General features: G+C 44.3%; 1 protein-coding gene across 2 annotated transcripts in view; it reads right to left on the bottom strand.

Moving 5' to 3' along the window:
- Positions 1-17,815, bottom strand: part of CDKAL1 (CDKAL1 threonylcarbamoyladenosine tRNA methylthiotransferase) — a 468,079-nt gene that overhangs the window by 24,568 nt on the left and 425,696 nt on the right. For both annotated transcript variants that reach the window (XM_080917709.1, XM_080917710.1), the window contains 2 exons: positions 3,960-4,043; positions 1,158-1,322 (listed from right to left, as the gene is read on the bottom strand). In XM_080917709.1, coding sequence (XP_080773835.1) covers positions 1,158-1,322; positions 3,960-4,043 — 249 coding nt within the window. The remainder of the gene's footprint in view (positions 1-1,157; positions 1,323-3,959; positions 4,044-17,815) is intronic.

Below are 17,815 nucleotides of genomic sequence, written 5' to 3' on the forward strand. Positions count from 1 at the left end.
TTGGGAGGCAAAGAAAGAAGGGTTAGGAGTTCACACTCTTCGTCAGCTACAAAATGAGTTCAAGACTAGTCTAGTGTACATGAGACCCTGTCTCAAAAATAAAATAAGACAAAGCAAAACAAAATAAATATGGTGTGAGGCAGCTCAGCTGATGCAGGCTGTGCTGTATAACCCGGACAAGCTGAGCTCACTCCTGCATCTCCCAGTGGAGGAGACAACAATTCCCACCTACTCGCGTGCACACACACTCTGGACGGTCATGATGATGACGTTATAGTAATAAAGTGTATACACACGGAAGAAGAGGTACCACTCTCACTAGATTTGAGCTTCGCCTCATCAGTGATGACAGGTAGGGGCAACGTGCTTGCCACTGTTCCTGGACTGAAGCTGCCCTTCTATTACTTTAACTAAGATGTCTTTACCATTCCCGAGGTGAGAAGCGGGGTGGAGTCCGAGGGACTGCATGGGAGGCGAGTCTCTGTCACCTCGTGTCCATGTGTTGTCACCGCTATGTGCTTAACAATTGTGAAGAAAGGGTATCAAATGATGCTTAGACATGTGATACACGTTTCCATTTCACACTCCATCAGCTTTTACAACTGTAGCTCAATGAAATGTGTGAGGGGCTGGCAAACAGCCATATTTACAGGGGCCAGGTTACTTCTTTATGGAATGAAAAACATGTTTGATTTTCACTCCACAGGACTCATGTACATATGCAGCTTACACTAGCAAGAGGCGCCACAACTACGCGTGTGCCACGCTTAGTGTCTGTGCACCTGTGGGCTTAGTCAGCAGCAAACACTGGGTTCTCTTCACCCTTCCTTCAGGACCAGTGAGACAGAACCACACTGGATCTGAATTCACCTTTGGTGCGGAATCTCTTACCTGGAGAAATGACTTTTCTGCCTTCTGCTTCTTCCCTGGAAAAGGAAGCAGTTTATTCCCTTTATGGGCAGAGAAGCAAAGGTCCAGCCCTCAGCAGAGGCACCTGCACAGCCAGATCTCCATGTGTCAGAAAGGAAGGAGCAAAGCATTGTGCCTCCTTAAAAGGGCGGCTGCTCCGTGACCACAGAAGCAGCTCAGGGTCATTGTCCGCAGCAGCCTGGAGGGAAGGAACTTGTAACTTACCTTTGTCAAAACTTGTAACTTACCTTTGTCAAACCCGAAACTTCTCCCTTGGCCAGTGGCTTGCTGATGGATGGTGTATACACTCTGGTTTCTGATACTGGCTGTCCTTTCAAAAAGTGTTTTCCTGATTCATAAATGTCGACTTCAACCATTTTCCCCATGAATGCAGGGTTCTTTGGCACTAAGACCTTAAAATAAATGTTCAGAAATCAGAAGTTTTCACATCCAGCCTTATTTAACGGTAGTTCTGGGTTCAGAACGATGTAGGAAGGCTTCTTGCTCCCCACATCACTGCCCTTCATTAACATCTTACGTCAGCATGCTGTGTTTGCTACCATGAATAATGAAGAAATGATTCGCCACTAACAACTCAGTCTGCCCTTGAGATGCTCTGGGATCCACTGTTGCCTGGCTTCTGAGAGGAGCCAAAGGGCTGCAGACCCAGTGCCTCCATTACCAGATGCCAGCTATCTAGAACGCAGCACAGCGGCAAGGAGCTGGGGACTCCCAACAACCAGCCAACCCCCTCTGGACAGGCCTAAACCTGGACCGTGCCTGTCCTGCGTAATAGAGAAAACAAATTGGAAAATCATGAAAGCCTCACACCCGTCTCACACTCGAAATACCTTCGAGTTAGCTGTCCCTTCAAATGAGGGAGTGTGTGTGAATGTGTATCTGTGTGTGTGTTCGTGTAAGAAGGGCATTTCAAAACATCTCTCAGTAACAGGGCACACTGACGTTTGCCTAATGACTCCTCTGGCTAATGGCTGCCATTCATGCCTGTTGTGAGAAAAGGAATGTATTTTGTGGTCTCCTGAGCCTCTGAAGCTTACTTTGGCTGGGTCACTGGGAACTGTCAAATGGCTCTTTCTGCTAGAGCTTGCTGATTAAATGGCAGGAGTATATGTTTACCTCAGCAAGTGCCTCCTCTCGCTGGGGACGTACAGGTAGTTTGTGTTCACTCTTCCCTCACACAGCAGCTGCAGTACCATAGCTGCTTATGGAGCTCTTCAAGTCAGTCCAGCACATACAGACTCGTTCTAAACCACCAATAGTGGATGCTTTCATACAACCGTATTTAGATAAACCAAAGGTACGGCATTGTCCAAAGGCTTAATTATAGAGACAGGGAAAAAAAGGTGGGAAGTTGGGGGTGGGGCCAGGGAAGAGCCTGCAGCTGCATAGCCAATGTCCCTGAGAAGCCACACTGGATATTGGTCTTTATGAGGTTGGTTTTTATGATCACTGCACACACAGCGCACAGCTTCATCAAAGTGTAGGGAAAAGGTCACCTGGATGGTGGCTGACTCATGGAGCAGGCCAGCTAAAGGAGCATTAGTATCAGGCCCTTTTAAAATAATTTTCACAAAGTAAGGAAATCCCTAGCTGAAGCTCTGCCTAGAAATGTTGGTGCTATTCCTGGGAATATGAGTTGCCTTGGTCTGCTGCCTTGGCCTGAATGGAGGTCTTCTTGTTGTTCTCGGCTTGCTCTGGGCTTTAGTGGTCGGAAAAAGCCCAACAGCCTTCCACTGGAGGAGACAGCTAGTGAGACATGCCGCTGCCTTTACAATGAAAGGACAAGGCTCCCTGCTGAGGAACCCAGATGGCCAGAGAAAGGAGAGGAAAGTGATGGCCAAAATACATGGGGGGTTGGGTAGCATAGGGGAGATGGGAACAGGAAAAGGTTTTGCTTTAAGGTGGGCACAGGAGCTCCCTCCCCAGCTGCAGCCTTTCCTAGCTACCCAACAGTGTGTCTTCTTGGGTTTGGAGAGGCCCTCGCTCGGACCTCCTGCCCAGTTTGATAGTATTTCATGAGGATGAGCAATAGTGTAGCCTCTTCACTGCTTTCTAATGCCAGTCGTCCTTTCCCTGCCCCAGCCTTATCTCAAGTGCCCACATAATACTTAAAAAATCCCCCAATTCCAATTCTAGTCATGACCTAGAGAGAGAGAGAGAGAGAGAGAGAGAGAGAGAGAGAGAGAGAGAGAGAGAGAGAGAGAGAGAGAAATCCACTTCCCATCTGATGAAAAAGAACATAAGGATAGGAAACCCCATCCGACACTAAGGAAAATTAATACAGCTCAGAACCATCTGCGGCCATCCCATGCCACTCTGGGTGTCTCCTGGTCACGTGTCCTGCTCTGATGTTTTTTTGGGTTCTTCCTGGAGGGAATCACTCTGTGAGTCACTTCTGACATTCTCTCACCTGCTGGGGAGGTAAGGCCCAAGTGCTGACAGAAGTCAGGTCTAAATAGACCTTGACATTGGCTGTGTTTGGTTACTGGGTTGATGTTTTTTGGTTCATTTAGATTTAGTATATATTTTTAATTCTACTTTGGTAAAAGGCTGGGAACAAAAGAGAAAGGGTCTATTCTTTGGACTCCCCTCAGAGTGATGAATCACTGGGGAGGCCTTGTGAGGATGAGGCAAGTTGTCTTGGAGGCTTTAGGGGCTACCCAGGGTTGCCCTCCCTTCTTGCCAGCTTTTCTTACCTCACCTGCATGTGAGTAAGAGAGAAGCCCTACAACTCGTGCAAATGTGCTTGGTAAATACACTCTTCTTGCCTTCTCAACAGGACTCCCCTCTCCACTCACTCAGTGGCAGCTACTGAGTCCTGAGTCCCAGAAGCCTGAGGCTGTCCCGTCCTGTCCGGAACTTGCATGGCCTCCAAGACACACAGTGACACATCCTCTGTGAAGTAAACTAGAGATCCACCCTGCCAGCCAGGCTCCCTCCAGTCAACAGTCCTTTCTTCTTGTTGCCCCTTTGCTTTGTTCAGAGCTTTTCTCACTTTGAGGAAGAAGCAGCAGAGACGTAGTTCTTACCTGCTCATAGAATCGGTTATGTGCAACATAAAACTTGGAGTCAAAAGACTCTTCTGTGACCAGCACTTGTTGTCTTTCACCAATCTGTGGGGAGAAGAAAAGACAAGAATCTGAGAATAAATAGCAGCCCGTATATTCCTGGGCCAGAGCTGCTGCTTCGGGAATTGAAAGTAGACTATACAGATGGTCAGTTGTTTAACCGACAATACTGTGCGTAACTAATTCAAATCTCTTGAAAAGCATTAACTATTCAGGAATGTAAAATAACCATAGCACAAACCCTGTTGTTTTGTTTTTTTTTTAACATGACTCTGAAACAACTCAGATTCCTTTCTTCCATAACAGGTACAATAAAAACTTCTAAAGTGCACCAAAATCCAAATAGTGCTGTTTCTTGCAACAAACATGTACAACAAGCCAGAACAAGCCGCTTCTAATCCAAACGCAGGAAAATATTTTGGCAATATGGGAGAATAGTAATGAGCATTAATTTGAGTTATAAGGGATATAACACTAAAGAAAATGCACCCAAAACTAGTGATTAGGGGCTGCAGAGACAACCCTGATGAAGCACCACACAGCTTCTCCAGGAGATCTGGGTTTGAGTCTGGCACCTATACTGGACGGCTTACAACTATACCTTCAGTCCCTAAGGATCTGGTTTCCTCTTCTGTCTTCAGGGATATCTGAATCCACTTATGTGCACATACCCCTCCTCACACACACATCAATTTTAAAATGGTGTACATAATTTAGAAAACAGTACTAGTTCTTAGGCCTTCACGCTTCAGTGTTATACTTGTTCCATACAATTCTGAAATTATGACTAATTTGCATAAGTATTTACTTATTATGTATAGTTTTCTCTGTCATAGGCAAGTGTCTCATTGCTGTAGCTACAACTCCATGTCACCGTTACTTTTTAAGGAGCAAACATGAAATTATGAAATTTGAAGATCAATGGATGGAACTAGAAAATATTATACTGAGTGAGGTAACCAATATCAGACTTAGAAAGGCAAATGTCACATGCGCTATTCATAAGTGGGTCTTTAGAGTGCATGTTTAATTGGGAGTATCTGTAAAATTCAGAAAACCAGAGAGGCATTGGTAGGGAGTGGGGAGAAGACCTTAATGTAAGCAGGACAGTAGAACATAAATAATATGAGGGGGGAGGGGAAGTAAAAGGGGGGAGGGTTAGGGGGAGAGAGAGATGGGAGGGTGGGGTAAAGGAGGGATGGATGACTAAGACTAAAGATGCTTGAAAAAGCCGTATGTATTTATAAACTTCATATATATATATATATATATATATATATATATATATATATATATATATATATATATATATATATATATATATATATATATATATATATACATACACACACACACACACACACACACACACACACACACGTGTTCAATAAAAGAGTTTAATTGGAGTTACTCTACACAGGAAATAATATTCCTTCCTGTGTTGGATAGTTTTTTGGCAACTTGACAGAAGCTAGAGTCACTTGGGAAGAAGTAACTAACCTCCACTGAGAAAAGGTCCTCTCCAGACTAGTTTGTAGAAAAGACTGTAGGGCATTTTCTTGATGAATGATTGGTGTACATGGGCCTACCTCACTCTGTGGGTGGTCCCACACCTGGACAGGTAGCCCTGGGTGTATAAGAAGCAGGCTGAGAAAACCATGGGGAGCATGCCAATAGGCAGTATTCCTCCAAGGCCTCTGCATCAGCTCCTTCCTGCAGCTGAAGGTCTTGAGTTACTGTCAGGACATTCATAGACGATGTACTTACAGGTTGTACAATGAAAGAAGCCTTTTCCTCCTCAAGTTGTTTCTGGCCATGGTGTTTTATCACAACAATAAGAACCCTAACTAAGATACTCCTAGAAGCCACAGTTTGCCAAATAAAAAGCTCAGTGTGAGGTTGAGAGATGTCCTGGAGACTTCCAAAAATGCCCAACTTGATTTTGATGGTAAAACCCTATGGTTAAATGACATACTTTGGTCCCAGAGCCAAAAGATATCTTTATAATCCTAGTGCAGCTCTTAGATTTCACCAGAGATGTTTCTTTGTGCTGTAAATGGTGGTTAATGAGTACAGAATTGGTGTCAGTGGGGTGCTCAGCCCAGGTTCATGGCACAGTACAGAAGAAGGAATGGAAAGACTGTAAGAGCTGGAGGTAAGGGAAGATGGGTGCAAAGTGGTGTCTTCTAGACATGGCAAGAATTCTGACCTCACAAACTCACAGCGATCATGCTTATCTGCACAAGACCGGTACAACATCAAGCTGGTTAACATTCTAGTATGGAGGAGGGGAGGGGCTCACAAGCTTCCATCTTTGGGAAGCTATTGACAGTTGATTCCTTTTGGGGAAAAGGAGAGTTTATTTTCTTTAAGAGTAGTGTAGTCCCTGAGGGCTGAAGAGACAGCTCAGCTGTTAAAAGCACTGGCTGCTCTTCCAGAGGCTCTGAGTTCAGTTCCCTGAGTACAGCCATATGGTGGCTCACAACCATCTAGAATGGGACCCAATGCCTTCTTCTGGCATGTAGATGTGCATACATACAGAGAACTAACACACATGAAGCAGATAAATCTTACAAAAACAAACTCTCATATGTCCACATACCCATGAATATATGGGCAGCACAAAGTGGGTAATTCTTAGAAAGAAGAAAGAGGATACAAAGCTGTTGCTGCTTGGTGAATACACACCCCATGTTGGCAGATGAATTTTATTTTATTTTTTAAAAAAGAAAGTCCTATTCTCATTTGTGGGGACTTGTCACTGTGCTCAGGCACTTATCATTTAGGAACCATAAACAGCTGCACTGAACAGACCACCTAACAATTAAAAAACAACAGAGTAAACTCTCCACGCCCCCTTACATTGCCAATACCTAAGTACACCCCAATGTGCCATCCAGCTCACCACCCTTTTCAAAGTGTAGTCTCCTCAGCCAAAGGCTGCGAGGATTCTGAAGACTTAAAACAAAACCAAACACCCTAAAACCCGAAAAACACTGATCTCACTTCCCAAAAAGCAATGCCCACTCCTGTAACACATCCAAACAGACCAGAGGAAAGTTCTCCCAGTCTTTATGATGAGCTTCCAAAGTTCCATTCATCAAAAAAGACTGGTAAATCGTAGGTTTCGTGGGTGTTTACTCTTCTGGAGAAGCTGGGATGTTTGCACACAGCTCACAGTGTGAGTTGCTTATGACATAGGATGAGTACCTGTCAATGGTTCTTAAGGAAATCTGCAATTACACTTGAGCTAGCGCTAACACTGTGAGAACACTGAAGGTGTGTGCTGCTCCCTCACTGTTTTTCTCGGCTGTTCTATTTCATGTGGAGATGTAGACGGTACAAACAAACAAACAAACAAACACAACTTTGCGCTCTAATGGAGGCAGCTGGGATTTTAATGAGAACTGTTTATGGTGAGTCTTGAGCTGTCATTTGCCAAAAGTGCTCTGAATGTATGTGAAGACGGACAGGGACAGATACCATTCTCAGCTATGAACCTTGGGTCACTGGTGAAGCTCTTACAAGTCCCAGAGGAAACCAAGCAAAAAAAGAGAAGAAACCAGTTGGTATGATCAGAACGGCAGCAACCTATCTCCACCTGCAAAAGCTACTGTAAGAAAGAATAAGGCTCCCCTCCGTGATTTCTATGAACAAAGACTTGGACTGGCTATCAGTCACAACCATGAAGAGAACTGATTACTTCAAGTCTTCTTAGAAGCTGTAAGATGGAAAGGCATTTCCAAGAAGCTCTTGGCTTGGGGAACAGTAAAGAGCTGAGAGAGTTACCAAACTGTATTGTAAACCTCATGTCTTTTATATTTTTTTAAAATTAATCTTTCAAGGCTGGGCATGGAACTCAGGGCCTAGCACAGGTCTGATGAGCACACTGTAGTCATCCAACCTTATTTTAGAGGAACACTAATTCTTTATGTTTTTTAAATGTGATCCCTCCACCCCCATTAAGGGCTCATCCATCAAGACTTTCTGTGGGCAACATGACGTGCCTTATCGTGAGTGCTGTGGTCAGCACAGTGAGAAGGCCCCACCCCAGAGATAAAAAGAGGGCATCTGGCAGAAGGGTCAAGCCACAGGCCTCCTTAGGCCTATCAGACTGTCCCTCCTAGCTACTTTGCTAGCATCAGGACTGATCCATGAGAAGAGACCAGAGCTTATCTTACAGAATGATAGAGTATGTCCCGGATCTTAGCCAGCACCAGGCCACAAGTCTCCTCTGATTTTCTGCTAAGATTCGGCCTTCTGCACCTATCTCCCTTCAGAGACAGAACTCTGCCAAAGGTCAGAGCCACCCACAGGAATGCAAGGTCATGTCACTCTGTAAAGTGACCAAACAAAGTCCCAGGCTAGAGAACATAGTGTTCACAAATCTTCCAGTGGCAGCGCAATGCCTTATTCAGCAGAAAAGGCTAAGCTGCCACTGGCAAGTCTACAGAATGTTCTACGGGTGGCTTCGGAGCAGCCTTGAGATGTTAAGGTGGGAAGAAAGGCAAGGTGGGCCCCAGAGGGAGCATGGGATCTGGCAGCACGGAGGGAGGAAAACAAACCAAACCAAATTCCATAGTACCCAACGTAAAAGCACTGGTGAGCGCCGAGAGGAAAGGAGAGAACTTAAAACCCGGGAGTTTGGTTCCCAGAGCCTACCTTAGGTGGCTCACCACTACCTGTACCTACAGTTCTTGGGAATCTGATGCCCCTTCTAGACTCATCAGGAACACACACACACACACACACCTTAAACAAAAGGCTTTTCATACCAAAGTTGTTTATTATCATTATTGTTATCATCATCATTATTATTACACTCTAGATCTGTAGTTAGGAACTGCCAGGAACACAAAGCTTCATGGGAATCTGGCAAAGGAAACTGTGATGGAGGCTGTTCCTTTTCTCACAGTAAGCACATACAGAGAGCATCTGGAAGTCACAGCCATTTATCTTTTGTACGTAAGCTAACCCCTTCATCTTTAATGGCCACCAAAGAACACTCACAAGTTTCTCAAAAGGCTACCCATGACCCAGTGTCTAACAAAAATTATAACCAACCCCCCCCTTAAAAAAAACCCTCAGAAAGATGCCTCTTGTCTTTTTGTTTTGTAAGCATGTAATTTTATAGTCAGTTGAATAAAATGTTTGTTTACTGTGTGACTCCCTTGGAGCTGAAGAGTTTTGCTCAGTTTCCCTTTACAAAGCTTTGGTCTTCAGAACATCTGCCAAGAAAACACACTGATTCTGACTCAGAAGGAAGGGACAACGTGACCCCGTGCTTGTTTCTTAACTCAGCTCTCTGCACTCTGCGAGATGGCCTCTGGCCTTGGTGTCCACTAAGTATCCTTTGTCATTTATCCATCAAACGTCAGCAGAGAAAGCGATTTTTTCAGGACATACAAAACTTCATTTAACCCATCTTAACCTAACTCTGAAAGGCCGCTCTGTAAAAGATGAATTATAAATATCCTGCAAAACCATCTGCTTAATAGACTGGGTGACCAGATGAGGTGAGAACAGGTGTGCAGAAATTCTCACAAGACCCCCACCCCAAGAGCTGCTGGAAAACACAATCCTTGCTTGTGACATCAGTGTGACCAAGTGGGCCAGGCCTTGGAGAGATGAGGTGAAAGAAGCAGTAATCTCAAGCCCCCGCCGCCCTGCCCATCACTCATTCCACAGACAGAAAGTTCTCATCCTGGAGGGTGCTTAGCAGCTTAGATCTGAGAGACACAGGGTTTCCTGAGACAGGGTGGCTTGTGTGACATCAGCAGACGTGAGGAAGAGGCCTGGACCCAGCCAGTTCTTAGGCCTGCTGCTCACCTGAGAGGTAACGGAGGCCGAGCGCTGAAGCTCTGTGGGCCTGGTTCTGCAGCCCTGACCTGTGTGCAGAGACACCACGGAGCACAGACAGAAGAGAACACTTCAGCTTCGGCTCCTGTGCAGGCTGTCAGCCTCACACACCATCAGAGCTTGTCACCGGATCAGGTTTCCTGAGTGCTGAGTTCAGAGGGAGATCAGCTCTCACCCACGGCTGGGGAGCATGAACACACAGCACATTAAGAAAGCAAGCCTTTCCCACAGAAGCTGGCTGCTGACTGCATGCTCGGCAGAACCACTCTATTTCCCTCATTTCTGCTCAAACAACACTGCGACACTATACTAAAATCTTTGGAGAGAAAATTTAAAATAACTGTTAGAAGAAAGGCAGCTATTACTCAGACTCAAGACAAATCGGGGTATCTGGGTGGACACTGAAGTAAGAGAAGCGGCTACATAACCCCACTTTGTATTAGGAAGAACAAATGGGGTCTCCAAGTACACCTGAGGCTTTACCTATACACAGCTGTGAAGTATTTACTGTTATTTATTTTTTCTTTTTTGCCACTGTTACCCATAGAAAATAATGTCAATGTCATTTCTATTTTCAAATTCTTCATTATAACAAGTTTTAATATTTCAGTGTGACTGTCAAGAAGAATAAAAGAAAAGCCATGCCCCCAACAAAATTCAGAGTTAATTTGGAAAAACTGTAACCCCCCCCCCCCCACACCTGTGGGAGAAGTTGAAGGTGAGAGAGAAACAATCTCCTGAGCGAGCCGGATAATTGCCTTTTCTGCTTGGAGACAGCCTCCTGAGAGTCTAGTACTTGGGTGGCAGAGTCAGGAGGCTCATCAGAGGGTTAAAGCCACATGGCTACACAGGATGTGAGACTGTCTCAAAAACAAAACAAAGTTTTTCCATCTATACTTGTTTCCAAAAAAGAAGGAAGATTAAGCCGTATGTGCTAATCGATGATACCACAGTCCTGATTAACTTGAATTTTATCTGTTTGCCTTACAAAATATTAGGACACACTACTACTGTGGCTTGGCTTTCTTTTTCATTGTTGATAATAAAATACAGTTTTTCTACCTGACTAACTTCTGAATGCATGACTCTGGGAAATGTCAAATGTCTTTCATTAGCTCCAGTCAAATTAAGTTTGGATGTTTTTTCTCTTCCCCTAAGCTGCCTGGAACATGTTAAACACAAGGCTGTGACCTTAAACTGTGGAATAATATTTCTAGTGTCTGTGCAGAGAAGCTGCCCTTACACACACTTTAGACTAATTACTGTAGTGTGCTGTTGCCCGTGAGCCGCTGTAACTGCACCAGGAGAAAAGCATGGTCTTGTTCTCTGCTAATGAAAACGATAACCTTTCCATTTTGACTCATCACTCACAACAAGCAGAGCGTGTGGTGCGGGATCTCCAGGTACTCGTTTCCTGACTGTTCAAGCACACTTCTGTGCTCTTGTGTGCCAGGTGCTCGGATTAAAGAAGCAGGCACAGGTATACAGACAGCAGTCAACAGTGATAAGAGCAACAATGATAATTTTAATACCAGTGATGACTGTGATTATGTGTCCTCACGTGAGATTACATGGCTAGAGTTCCCTATCCTTTTTATTTTTGTTTTGTATTTTTAGTGATGTGTGGGGTGTAATAGGGTGGGTGTTGTACTGGTGCCTGTAGAGAATAAAGGCCTGAGATAGCCTGGAACTGGTGCCACAGGTGCTCTGGGACATCTGACACTGGTGCCAGGACCAGAGTGTGGGTCATCATCTCTCCAGCGCCCTGCTCCCCAAAGCCTGATCCTAAAAGCTTAACCCTTGACTTGCCTTTACCCTACTTATCTTCCTCATTGGTTCCCTTTGGTCATTATTTGGCAAGTCTGGAAAAAATTTCCTTGATAAGCATCTCATAAATTTAGACAAACACTTTCATCATATGCAATTTTCTTTATCAACTATACATACGAAAGGGGAAAACTATAGTAAAATTATTCAAGAAATATAATTTTTCATAAAACATGTCATAACTGTTATATGTCAGGCTGGAGAGATGGCTCTGCAGTTAAGAGCACTGGCTGCTCTTCCAGAGGTCCTGAGTTCAATTCCCAGTACCCACATGGTAGCTCACCACCATCTGTAATGGGATCTGATGCCCTCTTCTGGTGTGTCTGAAGACAGAGACAGTGTGTTCACGTACATAAAATAAATAAATAAATATTTAAAAACCTATTGCATGTTATAAGATAGATGTCTTTAGCTATGCAGTCTGTCTATTTGCCTGTGAGGATGTGCTGTGGTGTATGGAGAAACCTGTGAGAGTTCCCTCTTTCCTCCATGTGGATCTTGTGGAGTATGAAGCTCAGGTCATGCTTGAGATTACACAGAGCTCTGAGTAGCAGTATGCTGTTTGGTGACTTCCTGCTCTGTTCCAACCAGGACAGAGTCAGCCATTGTCCAGAGAAGCTGCACAGTACTGACTATATGTCCATTAGTACCCACAGCACAATGAGGTCTCTGTGGGTCAGACCACGCACACAATATTTATTATGTCACATTGTTATAATTTTATTAGCAGTTACTATTATCATCATCATTACCATGAATCTCTTAGCATGCCTTATTTATAGATTAAATTTTATTATAGAAGTGACAAAAATATAATCCTCCCTTCAAAGGAGATAAAGATAACATTGTAGAGCCAAAATGAGAAACCATGGCCAGAAACACACATTCAGGATACCCTAAATTCCACGATCCAACTTAGTACTAATTTGATAAAGTTTTGCTGTAAGAGAATAAAAAGCATCAGTAACCAAGGTACTGTTCAAGTAGGAAGGTCTCAGCTGCAGGCCTCAGATGGTATCTGGGGACATCCTCAGACTTTGGGTTTGTGAAAACATGGGTTTTGTTTCTATATTTTGAAGGATTTACTTAGTGGTCACAAAGATGTTCAGCCACACACAGAGGGGAGTAATAAACAGATGGGATGGGTACAAAGGACCTAACATCCCAGATTCAGGAGCATCGGCGAAAGGCGGACAGGAAGATTATAAGAGCCAGAACAGGGAGTTAGTTTGCTGAGAGACTCCGTTCCCTAGATGTGTCATAAGCTACACCCTGAAGTCTCATCAATATGACGGCCTAAGTATGAACTGAACAGGGAGGGATGAATCACCCAATTTTGAATGGTTAGTCCTGAAAATATATGCACACAAATAACATACACATACATATATCATACCAAGCAGGTTATATTCATGAATTTATGAACACACACACACACACACACACACACACACACACACGGGGGGGGGGGTGTCAACACATTTTTAAAAATATGGCTAGCAGGAAATTAAAGAGAAATCTGTAGGTTACTGTGATTTTTTTTTTCCTGCACACAGTTGCTCTAGAAACACTGTAATGCTGTCAGAGAATCTCACAGGTCACACTACCCCCTGTACTATTTACAAGAGGACCATATCTGGTAATTTTTCAAAAGATGTTAAAAAAAAAAAAAACTCACCACACATACTCTTAATTGTGGTGAGCATATAAATTTAAGACTTCATATTAGAAAAGAAGGCAGGTATATCTGCAAATTGTAAAGTCACACTCAATTGTTGTTTGGGCCATTACCATTAAATTATTCTTGCTTCTCCCCTGTAAACCCTCCCCCCCAAATTATAGGTTCCCTAACATTTTAGGGTGTAATCAACTTGAGACTCACAGAGATTTCAGGGAGATCCTGGGACCAGAAGAGAGATGATCCAAATTGGCACCTATTCTCTATGACAGAAAGAGTAGTCACAGAAACAGCAATGGCAGAGAGAATTGTCATTTTCAAAACAAAACAAAACAACAAAAACCAAAAACCAAAACAAAACAAAAAAACCCCTTACGCCAAAAAAATGGATGCCTGAAATACATACTGCCTTTGGTAAAATAAATCTTTCATTATCCACCTTTCTACCAAAGAAGTCGGTGTAGGCAGGAGTGATAATAGCAAGTGTGGTGAGACAGCACACTGTCTGCCAACCATTTGCCAGTCAGGACAGAGGCTGAGGAAGCAGAAAGGATTAAGCAGAAATCAAAGACTGCCAAGCTCTAATGGTGTCTAATTAGCATAACAAAAGACACAGCCACACTCTTTCAGCAGAGGGCCACACATCTCATTAAAGAAGACTGAATAGCAATTACTCTCTCCAGCTAGCCTTCCTTTTCCGTGCTCCCAGGCTTAGCTTCTGGAGCGCCCCAGACCTGAGCTAGGGAGCCTCTGCTTTGTTAGCCGCACCCGGGCAGTCAGGGGAAATCCCACTTGCAGGACCAGACACCTGCATCTCAGTCTTCGCTGCTGGGGTAATGGATCTTCTTTAAGCATACACAGTCCTGCTATCCATCAGAGAAGACCTCTACAGAGAGATGTTCTTGTTGACCTAACAAAACAAACCCCCAAACCAAATCCCATCCCCCCCTTTCACTGCTACATCCCTGGCTGAGACATAATGAAGCGAAATTGAAATCCTACCAAATACTATTGCAACCTGTAATTAGCTGGGCCTCATGTACACGCACACACCATGCAATTTAAATGAGCGGCTTGCCTCAGACCAAGTCTCCATGCTTCCTCTGGATGACAGACAAGTGTGACTATAAAGGAAATTCAACACAGGGACACAGGGCTTGTGGACAGGGAACTTTTTTTGTACACACTTAAACCAAGAATAAAAGATCCCACCTAATCAAATAAGCAAACAAACTCATTTCTCTCAAGTGACTGCTAAGAAAAACAAAAGTCTCAGTGAATTCTAATATTCATCTATTCTGGGGTGAGGACTGAGCTGGGAGAGGGATAAAAAAATGACAGTCATTTAATCTAAGCAATGTTCAGTTGTGAACACCACCTTTTGAACAGTAATGCCCTTTTCAAAAAGGAAATTTGGTGCAAAGGTTCTTTGATATTTTTTTCCTTTCCCATAATGGCTTCAGCTGCCAAACACAATATTGCATTGTGGACCGAAGCCAAATCTGGCCACTCTAGGAAAGCTGTTTACCACAGATGCAGACAGGAACCTCTGCTGCAGCACCCAGAACAGCAGGGAAACCAGCCAACTGGCTGGACTGGCTGGGGAAACCTACGCAGTGTGTCTGGGTTCCCCAAAGTCCTCTGAGACTACTTACTACTGTACGCAAGAGCCAGGGCACGCTGGGACCATGGAAGCCAGACTGAAGCTGGACCAGACATCTTAACGCCATACTACTTTGTGTGGGACAGTACGTAGTTAAGCCAGCCTTCAGAGAGCATGTGAATCCTAAAAGACCTTCTATATGTGGTAAGGACCTGGGACTCAAGAGCTGTGCTAGGACACTGGTTTGTGGCATAAGAGCATCCTAAGCAGTAGTGGGCCCGTCCACGCTCCCTGCCATGTGCCCTATGCTGAAGCACAGCAGCGGACATGAAAGGTCCTGCCACCCTACCTACCGCCACAGGAAGTCAGAACTCTCCCTTTTCCTAGCGATGGCTGAGACTCTTGAGGATGACTGCTTGAGGTCTGCATAGAAGCACTACTTTCTGAAGAGGTCTATCAGCCTCCGCCACCATCCCCTCCTGGTGGCTATCCATGCCTTCTCCTATTCCAGCCCTTAATGAAGTTCCTCTCCAGGTTTTAAAAGGAAGCCTTTCTGCTTTAGGTGCTATCTTGTTCAGACCATATATTCTATCGTTTCTATCCAATGCACATCCTCCTGCCTGGAGGTTCAGTCTCTTCTTGAGATGTATGAGGGAAAGACACATGTCAGCCTCCTCTGCAGACCAAGCACTGCTGTTCTCCATATATGACAAGTTACTCTTTATTGACATTTCACACTGGGGGAACAACAGGATTCTTTTTTCTTTTTTGGCTCCCCAATGACTCTCAATCCTGTTTCACGATGATGTAAAGTTCTGACGCTATGCAATAACACTATCATCATGAGTGGTAGCTTGTTCTTATTTTGAAGTCCATTCACACCACAGTTCTAAGTTGTGTGTGGAACTCTCACGTGAGCTCTGATGGAAAAACAACAGAAGAACCTAAGGAGCCACAGAAGGGATAAAGCCTTTTACTGTGGACTTTGTCTTGGAGCTGAAAACTTGATTTCAATGACAAAGCTAAAACTGTCTACAGGGGCTGTGCAGAGATGACAATGTTAGAGACCATGTCTGCTTCCGTCTTTGCAGCCAGCATCTTAGTGGCCCTCTCTTATCCCAGGCAACATAGGACAACAGAGTTGGTTTTGCATGTTGCCTGGAAACCCCTCTTGGGATTCTCAGTCTCATTAATAATTTAAGAGCAGACTTAGAAGAAAACTCAAGGACAATCTTGTCAGAATTTAAAAGAAAAACTTTCAGGTACACAAGCTGAAAGTATTAGCAACTGCCTAGAGGAGAAAGATGTTGAGGAGGAAGAGACACATCCATGACCTTTGTAAGCAACCACATGGTGAATAAGTAGCCCCATTGAAGACAGCAGGTTTCCAGAGAAGGTGTAAAAAAGACCAAAGGACCAGAGAAAGCATACGTAGGCTCCAGCCAGCAGACAGACAGATAGACAGACAGAAAGAAAGCAGACAGAAAAGAGGGAGAAAAAGTCTTGTCATTCTGAGTTAGGGCTCATAAAGGTGGACAGACCCAACAGAGTCCATGGTGTTGCTTTTGTGACAGCACAAAGAACAAGGGTTCTGCAGGAAGAGTACTTGATCTCAGTCAGTAAGGGTGACTATCCCTCCTCTCTTTAGCTGATCTGCCCTTCTGAGGGAGTCCTTTTCTTAGGTGATTCGGTCTTAGGACTGGCCCACCTGGGTTAACTTCTAAGGGAGGAGAAGAGGGTACATTTCCCCCAGATGTAGACCTTTCTTTTGACCCAAAGGTAATAATAGCTTTCCCTTAACTGTCCCCATTGCTACAGTGATAAAGGGACAAGGAAAGAATGAAAGGAAGGGCTTTTACTTTCTGAACGATAGTATTAGAATAGGTATGTGCCACGAGTCTTGAGTTGCTCTCACACTAACAGGCTGGCGTGTGATGGAGGAACCAGTCTATCAGAAGCCGGCGGGTAGCACCGTGCTGCCTCGAGGCAGCGCCATAGCTACAGACTTCGTGTAAGTGAAAGAGAGAACCTCAGAAACTTCAGGCAAGTGTTTAACCAAAGTCAAACTTTTCATGACCCTTTCATTTACTATGCAAATGCAGAAACAGAGATAGAACTATTCTCTGTCTCTCTCTGAGTTTGACACAAGGCTTCATGGAGCTCAGGTAGGTTGTAATCTTGCTGTGCAGCCGAGGAAGGTTTTGAACTTCTGCTCTTTTGCTTTAATTTGATTACAGGTATGTTATACACTACAGTGCTGGCTATAACATATAGTGGTGTTTACGTTATTGCAACATCTGTAAGAAATGAGTCATGGGACTTCTCTAAGTAGATAACTGCAGAGGGCTCTTTCCTTTTCCTTTTCAGGACGAGAAATGTTCTTTGAGAAAAAAACAGGGAGGAGGGGAAGTGTGCCTAGGGTGATGGCTCAGGGGGTAAGGTGAGGACCTCAGTTCAGATTCCCAGCATCTCCCCCAAAAGCCAGGTGTCTCAGGGTTAGCAGAGACAGGAAGATCCCTGGGATTCGCTGGTCAGCCAGTCAAGCCAATCAGTGAGTTTCAGGTAAGTGAGAGACCCTGACTGAAAACAAACAAACAAACACCAAACCAAACCAAACCAAACCAAACCAAACCAAGGTGGACATTAAATGAGAAAGACCCTGGCCTCTACATATGCACACCTCAATACAGGTGCACACACTCACATGATAGCTCAGTAGGTAAAAATATTTGTCTAGTACATATAAACACATATGTACTATGTGCACAGGAACCTGTCTTTGAGCCGCACCTACCTGCAATTCTGTCATTCTTGAAGAACTGACAGGACTGAGGCAGTTCAAGGCCATCC

Source organism: Micromys minutus (assembly GCF_963924665.1).
Source record: "Micromys minutus genome assembly, chromosome: 6".
Lineage (NCBI taxonomy): Eukaryota > Metazoa > Chordata > Mammalia > Rodentia > Muridae > Micromys > Micromys minutus.